Below are 22,687 nucleotides of genomic sequence, written 5' to 3'. Positions count from 1 at the left end.
GCCCACTATCCGTTTTTCAGTTGTTTCCTCAGAATCCTCGGCATGTTTAATTTTAATACTTGCTACCTTCTTTCTGGGAAATTGTGATTTTTTACTTTGATGAGCAGGTTCTTTGACTTTGGACTTGACGTGCTCTTCCTTGTGTTCTGACCTTCCTCTTCTTTCCGATTTCTGTGAGGAAGTCTGAAAAGAGCGAGAGGGACGTGTATCAATATCTTGATATCTATCAGGTTTTCTCAATTTATCCCTATCTCTAAGATTGTATGTTTTCTCAGAGGGTTCCCTTTGTGGAGACTTGCCTCCTCTGCCAGGAGATCTTGCTCTCCGTTGAGGAGACCTTCATCTGGACTGGAATCGTTTTTCCTTGGGAGTGGATTGTTTATTTTTTTGTCGTTTGTGATAACTTTATTTCGGTCAACGACCATAAAAGCACAGATAAAATATGTACATACAAAAAAATACGTAAATAATTAAGAACCAGCAGTTAAAACATGATTATACAATCAGTTATCAAACGAAAAAATGGCCATCATCATGGTTAGTCACAATTAATCAGAGTAGACCTTCTGCGCCACATGCCGTACAAAAAGCGGGAGACCGAAAACACAATGAGGGGGGATGTATCATATTTTAAAATTCTAACGGCTTGAGCACAATGTTTTAGTCCCAGATTTCTACATAGTGGTACCAGCCAAGCTCTCCGGATTGCGCTATAAGCAGGGCAAAAGAACAAAACATGGGCAATATCTTCTTTACCATCGTTGCAGACAGGGCAGATTCCCTCCTCTTGACCTGTCCATTTGCAGGTCAGTGTCCCAAATGGCAGGCAACCGTGCCTTAGTTGTGTATATAGTTTTCTTGCAGGGGGGGGGGGGGTTCTATTAGGTCCAGAAATTCCTCCCTCCTGGGCACGAATTTTACCAGTAAAAATTCCGAAGACAACCTGCCCATACTTGGCAAGCAGTGCAGCAAACTTAGGTTATAATGCCTCAGAGAGGCCAGCAGCTCAGTTCTCCGCACCCCTGGACAACTCTCCGCCGGGGTCTCCCATATTTGGGGCATTCCTATTTGATAGGCAATAGTATTAATATGGAGCAACCAGGGTATTTTCTTACTCTTCAACGACCCCCAGACAGCAGTGAACTCAGCTCTGTAGTCCGCAAGCTCAGGTACTGTCCAGAGCCTTCTCCAGTACAGGAGGGGTCGGGCCGCTAATAGTTCAGAGATGGGCTCCACACCTAGGTCAAATCTCAAGGGTATGAGCGGGGTACTTTGGGGTAGACCAATTAGATTCCTCATAAAGGCCCGTTCAACCCTGAGAAGACTTGCTATACTCGAATGTCCCCAAAGTTCTGCACCATAAGTTACAGCTGGTCTAACTTGAACGCTGTAGATTTCAAGCGCTGGGGAGACTGGCTTAAATTGTGTTGTCCTCTGGAACTTACCTATGCCCCCTAGTATCTGTGAGAGCATTAGGGTAGATTTGGCTACCTGAGGGCCCCAACCAAAGTCCTCAGTCAAAGTGACCCCCAGGTATACAAAAGTTCTCACCCTTTCGAGCGGGGTGCCGTTTAATGTAGGGTTAGGGCGGGTGCGTTTCGGGGGACCGAAGATCATAAATGTTGTTTTCTCTAAATTAATCTCGAGTCCCCGCGAGGCGCAGAATGAAACAAAAAAGTCCAAAACCCTCTGGATGCCTGTTGATGTTCGCAACAACAATAAGGTGCCGTCTGCGAACATCAGAGCAGGCACCCGACCTGACGCCAACCAAGGGGCATCGCTATCCCTGACTCTATCTAGTTCCCCCACCAGGCCATTTATATAGAGACTAAAGAGCGTAGGAGCTAGGGCGCAGATCTGGCGTACGCCTCTAGTTACAGGGAAACGTGCAGATAGTTCCCGTTCTTCCCGCACCTCACCCGGGCATAGTTCCCTGCATGAAACCGCTTCAAGGCCTCCAATAGATAGGGAGGAAGGCCAAGATCTTTGAAGACCCTCCATAGACTCTCCCTCCGCACAAGGTCGAAAGCGGCCCGCAGGTCTACGAAGACCAGGTAGAGGCTGCCACCCTCGACACTTACGGTCTTCCAAAAAAGGACCTGCAGCCTAAAGAGTTGGTCCGTGGTCGAGATCCCTGATCTAAAGCCGGCCTGATGGGTAGTCATTACTTCATGCTCCTCCGCCCATCCCAGTATTCTATCCAGGAGTATCCGGCCCATCAGTTTCTGGGTAGTATCCAAGAGACTGATTGGTCTATAGTTTGACGGGTCCAAAGGGCACCCCTTCTTGAAAATGGGAACGATCTCGGCCCCCGCCGAGGTGTCAGGCATCTTTTCCCCCAATAGGACTGCATTACACAATACGGTTAGGTACGGAGCCCAGATCTTTGGCTGAGAACGGAAAAGGTCACCCGGAACCCCATTGAGGCCTGGTGCTTTGTTAGGGAGTTGTCTAATGATTGCAGTCTCCACCTCCTTGACTGAAATACTCTCACCACTTCTCTGGGCCATCCTCGTCTCAGTGACCATATGGTCTATCTGATGTCCCACGCCCGAGGCCCCCCGCAGTCGACACTCGTGCGGGGGGTCTTGGGCAGGAGAGATCCAGGAGGGACCTTCTAACTCTAGCATGCCAGACCTATCTAAATGGTCACTGTAGCCGGTCACAGGGCTAGTGTAGAGTGCAGAGAAATGCGCCTCCCACACTGAGTGGGGGATATTTGGTAGAGGAATCCCCTCACCATCATTTGCACCAGAATTTACTAATTCCCAGAATAGTTTGGCATCTTTCGTCACAAGGGCACCTCTAAGTTCTTCCCACCTGTCTTCTTCCCACTCTCTTTTGCCCCTAGTCAGCTCCTTTTTGTAAATCAGTCTAGCTGCCCTAATGCTCTCTCTATCTTTTGCCTTGATTGCCACAAGGAGGTCCTTTTTTGAGTTCCTGCATGCATCATTAAACCAGGGGTGTGTTTTTGGAACATGCTTCTTAACTCTACTTATGGGGAAAAACACATGCCCTAGTACCTCAACTAGCTGTTTGTGCGTATCTAGTGCCTGCTGCCAACCAGGCGAGTCACCCATCTGCTCTATAAAAGGAATAGCGAGTTGGTAGATTTTGGCAAGCTTCGAGGTTGAATCTAGAAGGTGGGGCCACTTAACCCTCCTTCTGTTATTGGTCAGTGTGAGAGGAAGTGTCATCGTGGCAGGTATGTGGTCAGGGGTGTTTAATCCAAATGACCCTGGTTTGAAAGTTACTACCAGGGCATTATGATCACTATCCTGTCTTTGAATGACCCTAAATTCTTTCAGCTTGTCCCAGTTTTTAGCATCCACCATTAGGTAGTCAATGATGGTTGTTTTGTTTGCCCGATTAAAAGTTGCCATTGCTGGACGGTCAGGGTCCAGTCTCCCATTGCACGCCCGCAGGGATGTCGCAAGGGAGAAACATTTTATTTGGAGCACAAGGGGTGTTCATGCCCTGACGGGGGCAATATTCGGATCCGGGATATGCCATAACGCATCTACCTCGTCTTGGTCACCCAGTTCTAGACTACCCAGAGGTTCAAATTGGCAGTTAAAATCCACTCCGAGGATTATTGAGATAGATGGATCTAGCCCTTGAATAAAAGAATTCAGGGCTCTAATTGTAGCTGATTCCTGGCCATTCCTAGATGGCCTCGAGTAGGTGTTTATTATTGCTAACATTTGTTGACTTGGGGGTTCTATTAATACACACTGGATGTCCAGGGAATTTGTTTGGATTTTGGTTGCTTTAATTCCGAGGTGAGTTCCTATCCAAATTGATAGCCCGCCCGACGGGCGCCCTCTGCCTGTGGATACTGCCAAGATGTCAAACGTTGCAAAGGTCGCATTCGAGCTCTCTTCTAGTGCCCAGGTCTCTTGCATCAGGCAGATGTCATATGCTGCCATAAAGGTGGCCCACTCTGGAGTAAGCAGCTTATTTTTTAGCCCGGCTATGTTCCAGGAGACCAATTTTAGGCCTCCTTCTTCTGAGCTTTCTGACCCTTCGACTTCCCTAATCCCCCTATTACTAATCCTTTTCCTTACTATGTTGACAGCTTTTGGAACCTCCCTCCGTGTTTGTGGCAGAATATTTTCCTCTGGTGCCCCTGAGCTACTATGTGCTACATTTGTGGCTTCTAAGGGTGACATTCCTCCTTGACTAAGTCAATCTACATCTTCCAGATTGCTTATTACCATCCCAACTCTTTTTTGGAGTATTTAGATTATTTTTAATAAATGTTTTTTCAGGATTTTTAGTTAGTTGGGGTTTTATTGGTTTCCCACCCAAACTATCTCTTCCTAGATCTTCATAGGATTTTTCTATGATTCTGGCAAGTTCAAATGGTTGGTCTGTGATATCTGTCTCCTTTAATTTCTGGCGGATTGCCACACATGCTGCTTCTCCTTTTATGTTGGCTAATAATATAGCCGAGACCTGCTTAAAGTCTTTTAGTAATTTCATACCCAGAGTTAAAGCGGGTTCTGGACCGTATTCGTTCTGAATTTGTCTTAGTACATCTGGTATGACCGCCATAGACGGAACACCATGTGTTTTTGTGTAGATGGAAGCAAAGACCGTACCCCAAGTGTCACAGTCCTCCACATGTGGTGCGACCCCCATTGGGAGGCAGATAGTCAGAATTCTGTGTTTTTCATGAGGTGTAGTATTAGGAAATGCTGCCTCTATTTGAGTTATTTTTTGAGCTAACCAGAATGGAATTTGTTCCCGTTTTATGGGTGTTTTTCCAAGACATGATTGTATGTTCTGTGGTGTAATTTTGTTTGTATTACCCTGATGAGTGGTCAGTTGTGGGATGTTAATTGCTGGTTGGACTGTTGAAGTCCGCATGACATATTAGACCAATTGTCTACAAATTTTAATTAAAAGTTTTAGCTGAGCTAAAAGTTCCCGGTCCGACATTTTAACAATGTCTGGGTGTGGTGTGTAGCTGGCTAGAACCGGCCACGTGGCTCCTGGTCTACCAGGTGGACCGTGCCTGGTGATGTGATTTTAATGTTTTAGGGCGCCATTAAACCAGAGCAGGTGCTCTTGGTAAGTTAGTGGGATTTCAACGTCCTTGAAAGGAGTGTATACATCCGGAGATTCCTCTATTTGGTAATAGTGGAAATCTTTTCTCACAGCGTGTGCTGCTGGAAATTGTATCCATGAATAGAATACCTCTGTCTGCCGATACTCATGTGCCTCTATCACAAATATGACCATACCACCTCTTGGTGATAGTCCATTTTCTATAAGTTTAAGAGTTATAGTTTTTCTTATATTGACCGGAATGATTATAGCATTCGGGTCATCTTGCTGGAGACTTGTGTCTTCCGCTAAGAGTTGAGTTGCTAATGCTTCTTTATCTCTTTCTTCTTCACTTTCCGTCACTTTATTGACTACAAATGTTTTTGTTGCAGAGCAGGTTTTAAGGAAACAAAGATTAGGTGCACAATATTTTGGAACACTGTATCCTTCAACGTTGACTAAACCAAAAACTAATACATAGGATTCTCATCCTACTAAGTTCCGGCGGATATTAACCTTTCACCCACTCCAGACGTCTATTTGAGTTTTTACGGGAGAAAGGGGTCTGTGTGAAAAGCACGACAGAGTTACTCTAGTGTCTTGCGTTAGATTATCGCCTTACCAAACGTTGGGCGCCATGTAGTGTAGTTCCTATATTCCCAATAGGCTCTCCGCATTGGAATAACATAAACAGCAGTGTAGACGTAGGACTAGGGTCATCTAGGTCTCTACTGACTATGTTAGACTTAATTAGTTTTGCCAGCTAGCTCAGAGGTCACTAGAAACTTTCTTGAATGTTCAGGAAAGGGTTAACCGTCCTGATTTAGACAAGAAGGGATTAGTTTCTGACAACCGCATAAACCTGACAACTTTGCTCCCTCAGAATAAAGAGTGTATCTCTAGAGTCGTGTGAAAACAATAGACAGCTATTTCACTCGGTCAATCGTGCATGCTTAATTTCACCAGAGTGCAGAGAAATAGAGAGACGGGCGTTTTCAATAAAAGGTGTTATTTTATTGAGCAGTCTTCTTTCTCATGCAAGAGAAATGAATTGCCACAATTGCAATACTTGTCATAAAGTAAAGTGCGTACAGTAAAAGTAGTATTATGAAATAATACTGTAAAAGCATTGATATGGTTTCTTAGCCATATGATACTTTAAAATGGATAAAATATATACATACATAAAAACATTGACTAACGAACTCAACTGGTGCTTCTAAGATACGCCTACCCAGGTGTACCTGACCTAGGCCTAATACTTGGGAAGGAGTAAGTAAGTTGCAGTTTTAAGTTAAGTTAGGTATTTGCCAAGTATCGGAATCAAGAATTCTCTCTAAGGTTTTAATCAGCTCCATACCTTGGTTATAGAATGAAGGAGGTCTTGTATCTCGCTTCTCAGGACTCGATCTCCCAGCAACCCGCGAGGGTGACTTGGGAACACCGGAGCTGGATTTCTCTGCGTGAGAAAAGGCAGCTTCTCCAGTGCGTCAAAAGGGAGGGGCGGCTTCCTTCGGCTCGCGCATCAGCTGGGCTTCGGATAAGTAGATAGCCGCTCTGCTGCACACCACTGTGTGTTTGCTTAAGGCAACGTTTGTATATTTATACCTGAAAGGTGCCGGGTTTGACGTAAGGTTGGACATAAGACGTCACTAAGAACCAACAGTTCTTTTGGGACTCCAGGAGTTCTTGTGCAAATCAAAACAAAAGCAGGGGGAATTCCCGGGCTGCTGGAGGCTTTGTTTGTTTAAAGAACGCGTTGTGCTTTCTAGGAGTCTATGGGAGTAGCCTTGCTGGGTTTTGGACTGCATGGGCTATTACTAAATTTGGATGAGATTCTTATGCCTTTATAAGGATACTATTTGTTATAACCACATAGGGGCATGAATCGGGAATATCGAATTAGGGTCCTAGATAGAAATAAAAGAAGAGTTTGTGTGAGACTGTGTATATGCGAGTGTGCTGGTCTTGTCTCTATGTGTCTGTATGAGTGAAAGTGCGTAGGTGAGACGCAGTGAGTGACAAAGTGAGATTACGTCTCTAGGAGTTTCAGTGAGCCAGAATGAGTGAGAGTAGGAGTGTCTGCAAGTGAATAAGTGGGTGAATACGTAAGAATAAGTGTGAGGGTGTGTTAGAGTAAGCAATAATGAGAGAGTGTAATTGTGAGTGAAAATGATTGAGAGAAACAGTGAGTGCACGTAATTGTGAGTAAGTGTCAAAGTATGATTGAGGGAGCCTATGAATGGAAATGAGTGAGTCTGAATGAATGAGTGAATCAAAGTGCAAATACATGCGAGTGAGTGAGAATGAAGGAATAAGTATGAGTAAGAGATAAAGGTCACACATGGCATACAGATTGCATTAATGGTAAAATTGTGGCACAAACATACTGCATGTAAGTTTTGACATACGGTCATACGTGGCATATTGGGGGCACCCACGGCAAAATGCTGCCCTCGCATTAATGAGGTAATTTCTGACATATGGGGCTACCAAGAGCACATTTCGAAAATGTGGGGTCAACTCCTGAGGAGCGTCAGGTTTTATTGACTCTGCACACCATGAAAGGGCTTGAATATTAAATGAGAGCTCTTCTGCTCTCTCCGGCAGCAAATTCACTTCCTGCATTGCATTATTTATTTGTAGAACTGGGACTTGGTATCTAAAACAGACATTTGTCTATGTTGTGTTGCTATATTAATCATGAATGTTCTTTTGGAACTTCAGCAATGTCAGTTATCGTGATGTAATCCGGAATAGTATCATGTGACATTACGTTCTGCGAAGAGGCAGGGTGATAGGTCATATAATGTCACTTCCTGTGATGTTATTAAGGTCAAAAGGTGTGTGATGTCACTTCTGCTTCCCCTGGAATTTGGTGAATCGACGTCCATGCCTACACTAGCATAGTTCTAACAAATTTTAAGTGTGATCCACCCGGTTATGAGATATATTGGCCGCAAACATTTCTGCTGGTCCAGGGCACCTGAAAACTGCTCCAGAAGGAGGCAGTTTAAACAGATTTGCTCCTCAAGGCCAACAGACAACTCCTTTAAGTATTATTCACAAGAGAATCCAGAAGACAAGTAGTACTCTTGAATGCAATTGACTGAAGCCCCTTTGGTCCAAAATCCCCCAACTCTCCACATCTGACATTTACAGAACGGTACTCAAAGGAGACGTTTGCCACGCTTAGTGGTAAGAAACAAACATGGAGACTATTCTTAACGCTAAACTAAAGTGAGACTGTAGCGCTAGAAAGGACGAGCGCATTACCTACTGGGTGCCGCCCACATTCTTAGTGTTACAATGCGAACACAGTAGTAAGCTCATTGTCTAAATTCTATGTATTGTACTGCCTGTGCTGTATTCATAAAAAAAAAATCGAAATGTGCCTTAAGAACATATTCTGAAATAAATATATAATCTCGTTTAGCCATGAATCTTATTAGGCATGATAACGTTTGTGTTATCTGAGTCCAAGCCCTAACAACTTCTAAAGTAACTCCTAGCTGCCAGACCAGAGCTACCACTATAGACTAAAAGAACTAAAGATGGTTTAGGTAACTTTCCAAAGAAGAGTATTCATGGCGCTGAGAGAACAAGTCAAGCACAAGCATCAAACACAGACTGCTACCCGGTACTATCCACTTCCCCTGGAGCGAGCATCAAAGCCTGGCAGAAGCATGTTGATTTACATGTTAATACATGAGAATCGGGTCCATTTACATACGTACATATGACAGCATGGCCTTCAGCTCGTCATCGCTCCGGACAGTAATTCGGTCTCCATCCTCATCCTCATCTGGAAAAAGAAGGTGTTTTTGTCAACATCGTATCATCTTCCCATGCACCTTACCCCTTTCCCTCAACCCTCCATCTCCCAGAGGCACGAGACACTGAAGGGAAACTGGACCATGGAAACCATTCATCTGGAAGTGTGCCATGGCCTGTGCTCGGGAAGTGATGCAAAGCAAATGGAAAACACAGTTGCATGACTGGGTAAATACTCCATTGATGCGCTTTTGAGCACAAGGAACATGGACTAGGCTGGCCGCTCAGTCATAAGGCTGTGCACGGCTGAGCCAGGAGCTCTTCAGAAGAGCCGTGAGTGGCAGCCTTATGGAACTAATAGAGATAGACGATGCTGAATCAAGGACTGTTCTCTAGAGCTGTGAGGTGCTTACGCAGATGTTCAGAAGACCTGGGAGTTACTGTCCTGGGGTTGGGGAGGGCGGTGAACCCAGGACTCCGGTATAGCCACGCTTTTGCCCGAGGAGCTCTTCAGCAGAGCTCTGACCAGCTGATTAAGAAGCCTAAGTCGCTGAACCAAGGACTTCTCTCTAGAGCGAAAAGATGCTGACCACAGGACTCATCAGCGGGGTGAGATGCATGCTGCTGACCCAGACACTAAGGAGTAGAACCAGGTCCTTCTGACCAAGAGGCTAATCAGCAACGCTTTAAACCTCTGATCTTAGGGATTCACAATCTGAGCTGAAGATCACTGTTGAACCTGTGTGGTGCTGACTCAGGGCTCATCAGTGGAGCTTTGTGTAAATGTAAATGTATAGGCATTTATATAGCGCACTACTTACCCGTAGGGTCCTAAGGCGCTTCGACCGCTGCGAAACCCTTCCTGGCTTCCCTGAGAGATGGTCCCTTAATGGGTATCTCCAGGGTGAGACCAGGCATCCCCGGCGGTCTGGTGGGGCCGTTAGTGAAGATGAGGCAAGCTAATGCCCAGAGTTGCCGAGTGTGATCGCTGATCAGAGTGGGCACCAAGGCGAGAGAATTATCGAGTCCGCTGACCCTGGTCCAGAAACCTGCCGCGCCGGGAATCGAACCCTGGTCCCGGGCCGTCCTCTGCTCTCGGGTCTGCCGCCTCTAACCAGTGAGCCACACTACTTCACTTGTGGTGCTGTCATAAGAGATCATCAGTAGACCGATATGGCTAGGACTGAAGCGCTGCAAGTTAATTGTGGACCTCAGTAGAGCTGAGAGCTGCTCATGTTCAACAGAGCTATGTGCTGCTGGCCTAGGCCCCTTCAAAAGCACTCATCATTAGCTGAGACAGGACCTCGGAGCCAAGGAGTCCGAATTAGTATTGCAAGTTGTTGATTCATGAACTTTTCAGTAGCGCTGCGAGGAGCTGACTCAGGAGCTCATCAATAGAACAAGCATTTGCAATGCAATAGGTCTCGCATTAGGAAAGTTTGAGCTATTGGCATTGTAAATGACACATTTATATTTATGTGTTGGTTTTGAAAATAGCAAAATTAAGAGCTTTGTCATTTACAAAGCCAATAGTTTTAACTTTCGCAAATGTGACACCTATAGCATTTGTAATGCAATATGTGTTGTATTTACGTGACTTAGATGTATTGATATTACAAATAACAATGGCTTTTAATTTTTTTAATAATGAATACTTAAATAAAAGTTATTGTAATTTATAATGGCAATAGCTTAAACTTTTGTAACTGACTTTTGTGAAGATTATGTTCAGTGTATTTTATTGTGACAAAAATCCAAGAACAGAAGTGAAATATTAACATCTTTGTATGACATTTGTAATAAAACTTGAAACATTGAGAGAACATATTTGAACCAGTTATTGTTGAATGGTTGCACAGATTGATGCTGTGGTGGCGCGGAGTAATGCTGTGGTAGCGCATAGTGATGTTGTGGTGGCGCGGAGTGATGCTGTGGTGGTGCTGAATGATGCTGTGGTGATGCGATAGATATATATAGCGTGAGTGCGATAGATGGAGTGAGTGCGATAGATGGAGTGAGTGCGATAGATGGAGTGAGTGCGATAGATAGTGAGTGTGATAGATAGGGAATGCGATAGATAGTGAGGGCGATAGGGAGGGCGATAGATAGTGAGGGCGATAGATAGTGAGGGCGATAGATAGTGAGGGCGATAGATAGTGAGGGCGATAGGGAGGGCGATAGGGAGGGCGATAGATAGTGAGGGCGATAGATAGTGAGGGCGATAGATAGTGAGGGCGATAGATAGTGAGGGCGATAGATAGTGAGGGCGATAGATAGTGAGGGCGATAGGGAGGGCGATAGATAGTGAGGGCGATAGATAGTGAGGGCGATAGATAGTGAGGGCGATAGATAGTGAGGGCGATAGATAGTGAGGGCGATAGATAGTGAGGGCGATAGATAGTGAGGGCGATAGATAGTGAGGGCGATAGATAGTGAGGGCGATAGATAGTGAGGGCGATAGATAGTGAGGGCGATAGATAGTGAGGGCGATAGATAGATAGAGGGAGGGCGATAGATAGATAGAGGGAGGGCGATAGATAGATAGAGGGAGAGCGATAGATAGATAGAGGGAGGGCGATAGATAAATAGAGGGAGGGCGATAGATAGATAGAGGGAGAGCGATAGATAGATAGAGGGAGGGCGATAGATAGAGGGAGGGCGATAAAGATAGATAGAGGGAGGGCGATAGATAGATAGAGGGAGGGCGATAGATAGAGGGAGGGCGATAGATAGATAGAGGGAGGGCGATAGATAGATAGAGGGAGGGCGATAGAGAGAGTGATGGCGATAGATAGAGTGAGGGTGTAATTATGTGGCGTGTAATTATGTGGCACTGAGTGGTATTTGGAGTGTATGTTGCGTTGAGCACAGTGTAATTATGTAGCACATAATTATGTGGAGTGTATGTTGTATTCAGTAGAGTGTAATTGTGTGGCGTGTAATTATGTGGCACTGAGTGGTATTGTTTGGAGTGTATGTTGCATTGAGTGCAGTGTAATTATGTAGCATATAATTGTGGCACTGAGTGGTATTGTGTGGTGTGTGTGTTGCATTCAGTAGAGTGTAATTATGTGGCACTGAGTGGTATTTGGAGTATATGTTGCATTGAGTGCAGTGTAATTATGTGGCGTGTAATTATGTGGCACTGAGTGGTATTTGGACTGTATGTTGCATTGAGTGCAGTGTAATTATGTGGGGTGTAATTATGTGGCACTGAGTGGTATTTGGAGTGTATGTTGCATTGAGTGCAATGTAATTATGTGGCACTGAGTGGTATTTGGAGTGTATGTTACATTGAGTGCTGTGTAATTATGTGGCGTGTAATGTGGCACAGAGTGGTATTTGGAGTGTATGTTGCATTGAGTGCAGTGTAATTATGTGGCGTGTAATTATGTGCCACGGAGTGGTATTTGGAGTGTATGTTGCGTTGAGCACAGTGTAATTATGTAGCGTATAATTATGTGGAGTATATGTTGTATTCAGTAGAGTGTAATTGTGTGGCGTGTAATTATGTGGCACTGAGTGGTATTGTTTGGAGTGTATGTTGCATTGAGTGCAGTGTAATTATGTAGCATATAATTGTGGCACTGAGTGGTATTGTGTGGTGTGTGTGTTGCAGTCAGTAGAGTGTAATTATGTGGCACAGAATGGTATTTGGAGTGTATGTTGCATTGAGTGCAGTGTAATTATGTGGCGTGTAATTATGTGGCACTGAGTGGTATTTGGAGTGTATGTTGCGTTGAGCGCAGTGGAATTATGTAGCATATAATTATGTGGAGTGTATGTTGTATTCAGTAGAGTGTAATTGTGTGGTTTGTAATTATGTGTTGGTCTGACTTTTTACAACTATGGCAAAGCAAACCAGTCTTGTCTTTGGGAACTATTAGTTTTGCTACTGGGTTTTAGCCATGCTGCACAGTATGCATGGTGCTGTGTAGCATAGCTAAAGAATTTTTAGAAAAAAAAATATGATACAAATGGCAGTGTCATTTTAAAGGCACGCACACGTGCCTACAAAATTATGCCAATGCTTTTTTTTTTAGTTACTAAAAAGGAAAAAAGTAAACCAAGGAGAAGAGCGGAAGCAAAATGGGGGGCTGGGGCAGGTGAGGAAGCAATAGGGGGGATGGTGATGAGAGCTGAAGCCACATGGGGGTCGAAAACGACATGGAACAGAGAAGTGCAAGGCAAGACAAAAGAACACGGAAGGAATATGGCAGGGGAGACACCATGATCACGAAGGTGGTTCTCCCAGGCAGGTGTAGTATCCGACGCTTCTCGGCCTTTTGGCTTAGATCAGGTGCAGTTTGAGATGTGCTTGATCGGCCAGGGGGTGGAGAATGTCGCACGGCTGAGATGTTTCATTTGCATGTAACATAGCAAATGATATTCTCGAGCATGATATGGCGGTTGTGGGGCTTGAAAGCTGGGAGGCTGGTGTATAAAGCCGGCTGACCGGCAAGATGGCTTCACAATGCCTTAGCTGAGATGCCTTCGTCTACGGTTTCGTGGATGATGCTCTCGAGCATGATTTTGGCTTCGGCAATTGGCACTTGATTGACTTCAGGGGGTAGTAGCCGGTTCTATGAGTTGGCAAGGGGGAAAAAAAAAATAGCTGCAAGATAGAGCAACACAGAGGTAGGGGACGCAACACAAGGGACAGAAACATCTGACACAGAAAAGCACACAGTGAGACAGAGCAACATAAGACTGGAGGGTTGGTGTGCATAGAAGCACACAGCGAGACAGGGCAGCATGGAGACAAAGGGGCAGATAGCACATTAGGGAGACAGTATCAGAGGAACGAGTGAAACCCAAGGAGCCACGTGGGTCTAAGTCAAGGTACCACGATGGAGGCAAACCCTCGAAACCTGCTTCGACCTCGAGAACGAATAATTGGCATGGCAGGAAGAAATAAAAGCCCGCTTGATGCCATGCAAGAAAACAGATCCACAGCAGCAGCGAAAAGCCACTCAACATAGATGCTGAAAGCCACCAAAATACTGAGGCACCCAACTAGAATGTTGAAAGATTACTCAGCATTGCTATCAGAGCTCGACAAAGAAAATAAATCGCTTGCAGTGGACTAAAAATGAAAGCTTCTCGAGGCCGAACTCAAAGCCTTTATTAACAAGTTCATATTATAGGGTGCCGCCGCGACCCGGAAGCTCTTGGCCGGCCGGCCAATCCGCTCGCGGCCGACCGGTAGTCCCGCCTCCCGAGGTCCGTGAGAAGGCATGCCGGCGCATGGAGCGCCCTGCTGGTCCGGGGTAGCCTGGGTCCCCAGGAGGGGGCCATGGAGAAGGAGGAGTGTGGCGCCTGTTGTGGGGCTCCTCTGACCTGAAGGAGCCCCGATTTAGAAGAGGAGACGCGCCGTGAGGAGCGGAGCGCGAGAGGAGCCCCGCCGGAAGAGCGCAGTCGGTGAGTGGGACCCAGGGCTGATGTGAAGTCCGTGCTTGCCTGTGTGTATGCCTGTGGGGGAGGAGAGGGGAGGGAGTGTGTGCGCGCGTGTGTGCGTGTGTGCGCGAGGGAATGTGTGTGCGCATGCGTGACTGTGTGTGATTGAGAGAGAATGGGAGGCAGGGGATAGTGTGCCGTGTGCCTTTATGTGTGCCGCGTGCCTGCGTGTGCATGCGCGCGCCTGTGTGTGTGTGCGTGCGTGCATGCAGAGGGGTGGGGGCTGCCTGTGTCTGTGTGTGAGCAAGGGCTTTGCTCCGCGCAAGCGCAGATCAGACGCGCGCTCCCGAGGTGAAATCTGACATTGTCAAAGCACGCGTCTGATAGCTGTCCACATTCCTAAATATGGGCCACAATAGGTCTGAAGCAGACACCTTCAATGCTCACGCATTGAGGGTAGGTCTGCTGGACCTAAAAATGAGTGCTGACTCAGCCAGGGCTGTTTCATGACCTTCATTTCATTATATTCATTGCACTTGTGTGTCCAAAGGGCTCTACATATGTTACAATAATGGTACAGAAGGATAATGGAATGCATCATAAAAAGCCAATTCAGAGGGAAGAACTTGAGCTAGCATGCATTGTTTAAGACACTTTTCATACTGTAAGGGTAGTGGGTGAGAGCTGTAGGGAGAACGGAAAGGTGTTTCAGAGTTTAAATGTCAACAGAAAAATTGAAAAATTGAACAGCATCTCAAAGAAGCAGATGAAAAAAATCGAAAGCTACAGGAGGTGGGCCATAGCCTGTGTGATGGTTGGCAGCGAGATATTTATTAGTAAAACAAGGTATTGATCTGCAAAATTTGTATTACAATTATTAACACATTGATGAAAAGGGAGATTGGTTGGTTTGCACAGAATCACACGATTTGTGTTCTAGCCCTGGAGCCAGGATTAATCCGAGTCTCTAGGTTGCAATGTCATTGGCTTAGATACCAGCCCAGATTTCTTACCTTATAAACACATATAAAGGCGAGTACCAACAGTTGTTGAGAGGTGAAAATTAAAAATGTTAAAGCAGAGAAAGGGAGTAGTGAATTCTCTTGATGATCTAAAGTTGAAACAGCACGAGCCAACAATTGCAGTGAAGCGCTCTTAAAATCCCAGACTTTGCGCATAAGCAACAAGACAAATAAAACTTGACGAGGGGGCATGTGGAAAATAGAGGTGGGAGCTGAGGGCACACATGAGACATTCTCTGTTCTGGAGGGATTGAAGTAGATCAGGATACCAAGTTACCAGTCACTGGTTTTTACTTGAAATCTCCTGGATTCTGGGGGTTGTAGTCCTTGGTTTTCTAGAGTGAACCAACTGGAGTGATACGCCTGATACCAGTGAATGGCAACAGAAACCAGGATAGTGCCTAGTGACAGAGAGCGATGGTAACTCTGCAGCAACGAGGCTAATAAATAAACGACACACTGTGCCAGTAAAAAAAAAAAAGAGAGAAAAAAGTGTTTGTGAAATTTCACAATAATGTTATATTTGGGAAGCTGCTTGCTAACGCTTCATACCAGTTGTTTGCTTAGCGATTACACCGACTAGAAAGCCCTGAGAAGGCATCGCATTTGCCCTACATTTCTCACGAGCGACGCCCACGTCAGACTAAAAAATCTATTGACATCTAAATAACAGGTATTATTATGTCCTGCTCAACTGGTTACCATATAATGTGGAGGAAAGGAAAAAACGAGATTATTTTCAGTGTGCTAGAAATACGGAGGACTGAAATATATAATTTTTAAATTAACTTAATTTTGGAACTTGATTTACAGTTGATGGCTGTGCCAAGACAGAAGAAAATCACACCGACCACTGTACCCTACAGAAGAGAAAACGTTAACAAGTGAAACTGGTGAACAAGTATGAAGGTTCGGCCATCATAAATCCTCTCTCATGGAAAAAGCCCCGACCATAAACAATATAAAACATTACTCCACACTCTTGATACATGGAGGTATTCACAATGCATTTAAGACCACATGGTATGGGTCAATGTCCAACCTTCATTGATATTAGAAGAAAACGAGAGATGGTCCTGGATGTAGTTTAATAATGTCTTTATTGTTTCATTCTTCTAATACAAAAGCCATTTAATTGTAGCCACAGAGCATATCCAAAACGAAAAGGCAACCCTGTTACAACAACATTCAATTCATAATCCATCAACATTCTGGAGAATAAATTATTACCACTTTTTCAAGTGTCAATGCCGGAGTGTTCATTTTAACTTGATAAGTTGTAAAATGTACACTAATGAATTTCACATAAAAAATGCATGTAGGAGCAATGTAAAAATACACAAGACTAAAGTAATTATCAACACACTACACTATAGATAAGTGTAAAAGAAGCATACCTAAGATCCCGCCGACAACAGAGTTGATTAGGGTCGTGGTCATGTAGTAGCCGCAAAGGGAGGACCTGGACAATGGGATTCAAGACAGAAACAGAAGTGTGAAACATAAAAAAAAGGTATGTTTCTACCTCATTTCCTTTGATTCCACCAACTCAAAGTAGGAGGCATTCCGGTCACAGTTTCCTCAACATAAAGGTACATCGTGATTAGCCTGTCGGTAACTATGGCTGGACTCCCTGCTACAGCCGCTTCTGCCTATGAAGCAATCAATGCAGGTGAAAATTCCTGAAGAAGTTGGCAGCACTCGGGAGGTCTTTTGTCTATGGAGCCGCTAATATCAAAATAGAGTGGGCAGACTGCCAAGTAGGCAGGCAGTGAAATCATCGAAAAAGTGACGGTGGGACCAGGTCTGCCAAGATCTAAATCAGGCCCTCAGTCTTTTGGCACCATTATCATTTGTTATGTCAATTGTAACGTGAGACACTGCTCCCGCATCCCTTTGTGAATCTACTGTTTGGACTGGCCCTTCTTTGTCTGCTGTCTTGTTTGGACACCTTGCTCTGTGTTTTTGCCCACTTCTGGTGTTCCTTTTCTGTTGGTTTCTTTTTTTTCTGTTCCCCATGCTGGGCCGTTGTACTTCTTGTGAAAAAAAAGTCCAGGGGTTCTTATTAGAAGGCCTCCCATACTGGTGCCTTTCCCAGATCACTCTCAGGAGACAATAAAGAGATACAGCTAGAAGGCACACTGATATCCCTAGTGTTCTCCGTCCCTGCTGTTCCTTTTTAGGTCTCTCCTACATGGCGCGCATGTGCTGCATAGGAGACTTTTAGCCATCGTTCTGCTCTTTTTCAAAGCATATACTCGTGCTTGTGGCGGCATCCACCTTATGGGAGCGCATATGGGCGCGCCACGAGTATGTGCTTCGAAAAAGAGCAAATTGCGCACACACGCACGCACCACTCCCAGGTCAGCAAACACGCTTTAGTAGTGAGTGCAGCGTAATGGTGCCAAGCGCATCTTTTAAAACACTGCTCAGCCTCTTCTGTCTTTCAATGACGTGTAAAACAATTTGCTTACTAGAGTGCACGAATGCCCAGGGGCTTCGTCCTAGTCTTTGTGTAGATGCAATAATTTTATTCTCAGAATACAGATCAGTTTCTTGTGTCTACACATAGTTTTCATGAGGGTACAATCATATTCTGGGTGTGGCTCCACATTAACTGCAAATATCCCGGTTGAATCCTTTTACTTCCTGCTCATTCCCCAGCCGTTCTGAGGTCTATTTCCAAATTTCTGTTCGCATTCTTAACCGTTTACATCCCGCTACTCCTTTCTCCTCCTCCTCATCGCTGGACCCCTTGCCCACTCTTGCTTTTCCGTTGGATCCTCTGCACAACATTTAAATGCACCAGTGCTCTTGATCTTTTACTTGTCTTTAGTTGGGGCAGCCTCTACCCTTGGCCGTAATCTCCATTACATGTGCCAGGCCCACCGCGCCTTTCCTGTCCACCTACTTGCAAGTGTCGCTTTCATCCATTTTCTGTGCTTGCCCCCAAGCAGGAATGGTGAAAGCAATTTCAGAGCTCCTGGAAAATAGAATTTTCGAGCTGGAGTTCTCCCCAATAACCAACTCAAGATATCTTTCATGTCCGTTTCTTGTGACTGGGTGCCGGCACTAGGTGGCGCACTAAGCCTGCTGCTTAACTTTTCCTTATACACGCACCAGCCCTCTTCAATCATTCGGTTCCCTCCTAAAGGACCAATCTCTCGTCCCCCTTTCCCTCCCAAATGTCTATGCTGTTGTGTCAGTGTTTTTGTATTGTATTAATTGATGTACAAAACATTGGAGAAAGCGCCCTACACCTTTAATAAAATGAAGCTAACTTTTAAAGTTATGTATCACTGGCAGAACTGCACAATACTGTAGGGCAAGTGTGAGGTGATTAGTCTTGTGTTGTCCGGTATGACTTCAGTAATTGATAATTTAACAAATTCCAGCGTATAATTCATATTAGAAAATCGGTCTGAATAGGTTGCTCCTGTTGCACAGTGTGCTCACGCGCAAGCAAGCAATTCACATTTATGGAATAGTCAGCATAATTACTCCTTTGCAGATTGGAAATGAGAAAGCAGACGCCACGTGATGTCTTATTTAGGAAAGTGCCTGATCGAGAGGCAGATTTGAGTGAGGATTTTGTTCTGCTGAACAGACCAGCTGGCATCCGACTACCATGGGTAAAGAAGACATTAAATTAACAAGCATTGGCATGGCCAATAGGTCTCGCTTTTGGGACCTTATAAGTATTTAGTTATGCAGCACAATATCCTTGGTGCAACAACGTAAACTGTTGCATGGTTAAACACTCTTAAGGTCCCAAAGGCGAGACCTATTGGCTATGCCAATGCTTGTTTAACAGTGATGCTGTCATGCTTGCCAGCTCGATGAAACATAGTCTTTGCATTCAAAGCTGAAGTCTTGCCTAGTATCACGAGACTGCGGCCATCTTGTTTAGGCATCCTATTTTAGACGTGGAGGAAGCCAAAAATGACGATTGTCTTCCAGTCTTCCACTGCGCTTACGTCCAGATTGCCTCTCCTGACTTTCTGTTGCCTCGATGTTCCTGGCTACGGTTCTTCGGCGGCTTCACCTGCATTCTTGCCTGCATTAGTTTCCTGCAGCATGCTTGAGACCTGAAAGGAAACAAGACTTTAATCATTTAAAGTGCTGCACGCGTAGTGTGACTTACCTGTGTTTTGGAGCCCTTTCCTTTCCCGCAAGCTCCGACAAGCTTTGTTTATTCCTTTCTGGCACCATTATGAAAGGATCTGCAAACAAATGGATACATGGAAAAGTGACAATTGTTTTCTGGTCTTAAAACAAAGCTAATCTGACATTGTATATGTTATATATGTGTGTATTTACTGCCTGCAAGATGTTCAAATACATTGTTGGCAAGATTGTTATTGCCATAAAAAGAATGACTACATGTTTGAAGCTAATGTGGCATATTATACGTGACTGGTGAGTGATGTTAACTTACTGAGTCTCTGATAGTCTGAGTCCAATATCTTCTAAGGTGTTCAACATGAATATACTTCATAGAACATAAGAGTTTATGTTTAAGATTCATTCCTGTTTGTTGTAATCTACTTTTACTTTCCACAAGAGACAGGTATATAGGTACAAGGAGCCTTCTTGAATACCTTGTGGTATGTACATGGTTTCATGCCATCTTAGTACTTATGTATAAAATTATATCAGTGATAGAGAGGCTAAACATATGCTACTCGTACATATACCTGCATGTTTTCCAGCTCTGGGTTTCCTGTTTCTTCCTGGCTTTGCCATTTGACGTCTCTTGAGAAATCTTCAGATAGGCAGGGAAAGGGGAGCCACCAGGTATAGCCTTTACACACAGGGTGAGAATCGGACATTAGTGTGTTCGCATCACTAATCTTAAACTCTTGTATTCTAGGGAGTGACACCCACCGTATTCCAGGCCGAAATCGTCCAGGAAGGTCCCAGGATCCGGCGACTTGTTTTGCCTCTCCCTCCACCCTTTCCCCTATTGGGTTCCAGTTGCCTTTTTATCTGTAACACTGTTAGGAGACTTTAGCATGGTGGGGGAGTTGGGACTCAGCAACACGCGTCCAGCTCACTCCTGTGGGAACATTCAGAGAGTGCATGTTAGATGTTGTCATATTTGCAGGTGAACGTGAACATTCTACCTTATTCGTAATCACCATCATCCCTCCTCATTTTCTTTAGTTTCTTGTCCTTAAGGAATAACAGATAACTAATCATTTTTTTCCTCAACATTTTATAATTCTTGTTGGTGGCATCAGGTAAATTCATTTTCTTAATCTCCTTCTGCAATTGTACTATTTCATCCTTAATTTTTTTCCACTTTCCTTTCTGAATTTTCTAGAAAGATTCTCATAATTTTGTAGGATTTCTCATACAATCCTTTCTCCCATTCCTCCAAAAGATCGATGTCTAAATTCTCAAAGGAAAAGTAAGGAACCATAGACCCTTTAGAATGTTCTTGATTTCAATATGTTTTTTGAGGGTTGCCCCATCCCACCATAAACTGAGTCCTTGCTTTTTTTAGTCTCTGCAATCTAATGAACTTGTCCCTTAGTCCTTCGGTTCTTATAGGGTTGGGATGTTTGGTAATAGTGTTGCTTGTTTTTTATTAAATACATCTCCCAACAGTCTCTCAGTCATCAAAACTGAAACATGAATAAACTTAAAGACGAAATAGCGCAATTGGAAAAGGTGTGTAATCATTTCCTAATAGGAAAGCAGAATGGAAGTGGTCTTGAGAGGGTCGATCACCATGTTTTTTTGTTTTTATGTAGAAGGCTCGTCAACTATTAGAGAAGGATTGGAGCATATTCCTGCTCTATCTTAACCCACCGTTTATTCGTTCACCGACCATTCCAAAGCAGGTTGTAACTGTGCGCTATTACACATTTTTCAATATTTGGTCATCCCAGACCTCCATTACGCACCAGCCCATGGAGTGTGGATCTGACAATTAGAGGACGTTTGTTAGTCCGAACTAAAGCATCTAGTTTATATTTAATTATTTTAAGTGAATATTTCAGGATCCACATTGGTGGAGTATATACTACGTATAGTAGCCTGAGGAGAAAGTTCATTTGGCGCATATCATTCTACCACACCAGGTTAGTTCAAGTTTGTCCCAGCTATAGAGTTCTTTAAGCCATATGTCCAAAAGTTTGGAGAAATTGCTGTCATATGCATCCTTAGTGTTGTTGAGAAAGTAATTTTCCAGGTATCTTAATAAAGACTGCATCCAATGGAATCCGTGGGTTTCCAGCATGTCGGTGCTCCTGTCCTAGTGATGATGAGGTCCATCCAGTTAGGGTTAGTGTAATTTATCTGAAATCCGGACACATTAGAAAAACCTTCTAGTGTGGCAACAGGAGCCAGAAGAGAGGCCACTGTCTGCGTTAGAAAGCAAAGAATGTCATCTGTAAATAGCAGTGCCGAATGGTGCTCTGCCCGTGTGGTCAGTCCCTGAATATTGGAATGGTTAATGTGGATAGTAATCAGGGAGTGCGACATACTCTTCTAGTGCCTCGAGAGAGACGACTCGAAGGGGACTCTGTACTATTTACTCAAATTTAAGTTTGAGGGTTGACAAAATTGGCTCAAATGTAGTTTTTTTTAATCTACGGTCTAATTCAGGTGTATCTAAGACCTTGAAAAGGAATGACCATTCAAATCAGTCAAAAGCCTTTCTCTGTGTCAAATGATTGTATTATCATTGCCGTTTACTCACACTTGGCTACTTCATCATATTCACTGCTGTTTTTGCCATGTTTTTGATAAACTGCAATTGATACAGCCAGATATTCCATAGTCTGGATAGCAGAATATTTGTGTAAATTTTGGCATCAAAATTTTCTAGGTCTGTATTTAGATCAGTAAGATCTGCACAGCAGCATGTTCTTTTCCGGCTTCAAGATATGAGTCAGGGTGGATTCCATCATGGATACTGGTATTGATTCTGTTATTATGAAGCACTTGAATACTTGGCCTCGGGGCAGCTAATAGTTTGCTGTAAGCTTTGTAAATTCAGGCTGTAAAGCGATCCAGGCCAGATTTTCAGTACCCAACGGCCCTCGTGAGCTCTCTGGGAATAATCTGGGAATCCAAACAGAGAATAGTGTCCTGGTCAAGTTGAGGAAAATTAATTGATGGTAAACAGGCAGCTTGACTCTTGAGGTCCATGTCTTGGGTGTGGTATAGGTTTGAGTGGTACGCATGAAAAATGTTAACTGTGATTTTGTTGTCTGTATATATGGCACCATCTCATGCTTGGATCTGCTTGATATGGTTTCTAGTTTGAATTTTGTTATTTTAAAGGCTAGTGCTTTATTTTCTTTTTCACTTCTTTCATATTAGCTATTGCCGAGTGTACATTATCTTGCGAGATGTCTCTTGAGTGAGGCGATCTTCTAGTTCTGCCCTAGCATTCCTTAGGTCAGTGTTCTTCAATCTGTGGGGCGCGC

The 22,687-nt window shown here is 44.2% G+C and overlaps 1 protein-coding gene across 2 annotated transcripts in view; it reads right to left on the bottom strand.

The window, feature by feature from the left end:
• Positions 1-22,687, bottom strand: part of MAP2K5 (mitogen-activated protein kinase kinase 5) — a 1,222,966-nt gene that overhangs the window by 1,097,423 nt on the left and 102,856 nt on the right. For both annotated transcript variants that reach the window (XM_086958013.1, XM_086958012.1), the window contains exon 3: positions 8,790-8,857. In XM_086958013.1, the coding sequence (XP_086814139.1) occupies positions 8,790-8,857 (68 nt within the window). The remainder of the gene's footprint in view (positions 1-8,789; positions 8,858-22,687) is intronic.

The sequence above is a fragment of the Lissotriton vulgaris genome, chromosome 2_1 (genome assembly GCF_964263255.1).
Source record: "Lissotriton vulgaris chromosome 2_1, aLisVul1.2, whole genome shotgun sequence".
NCBI lineage: Eukaryota > Metazoa > Chordata > Amphibia > Caudata > Salamandridae > Lissotriton > Lissotriton vulgaris.
Note: the sequence above shows the minus strand (reverse complement) of the source record. Positions and strands in the feature narration are given on the sequence as shown.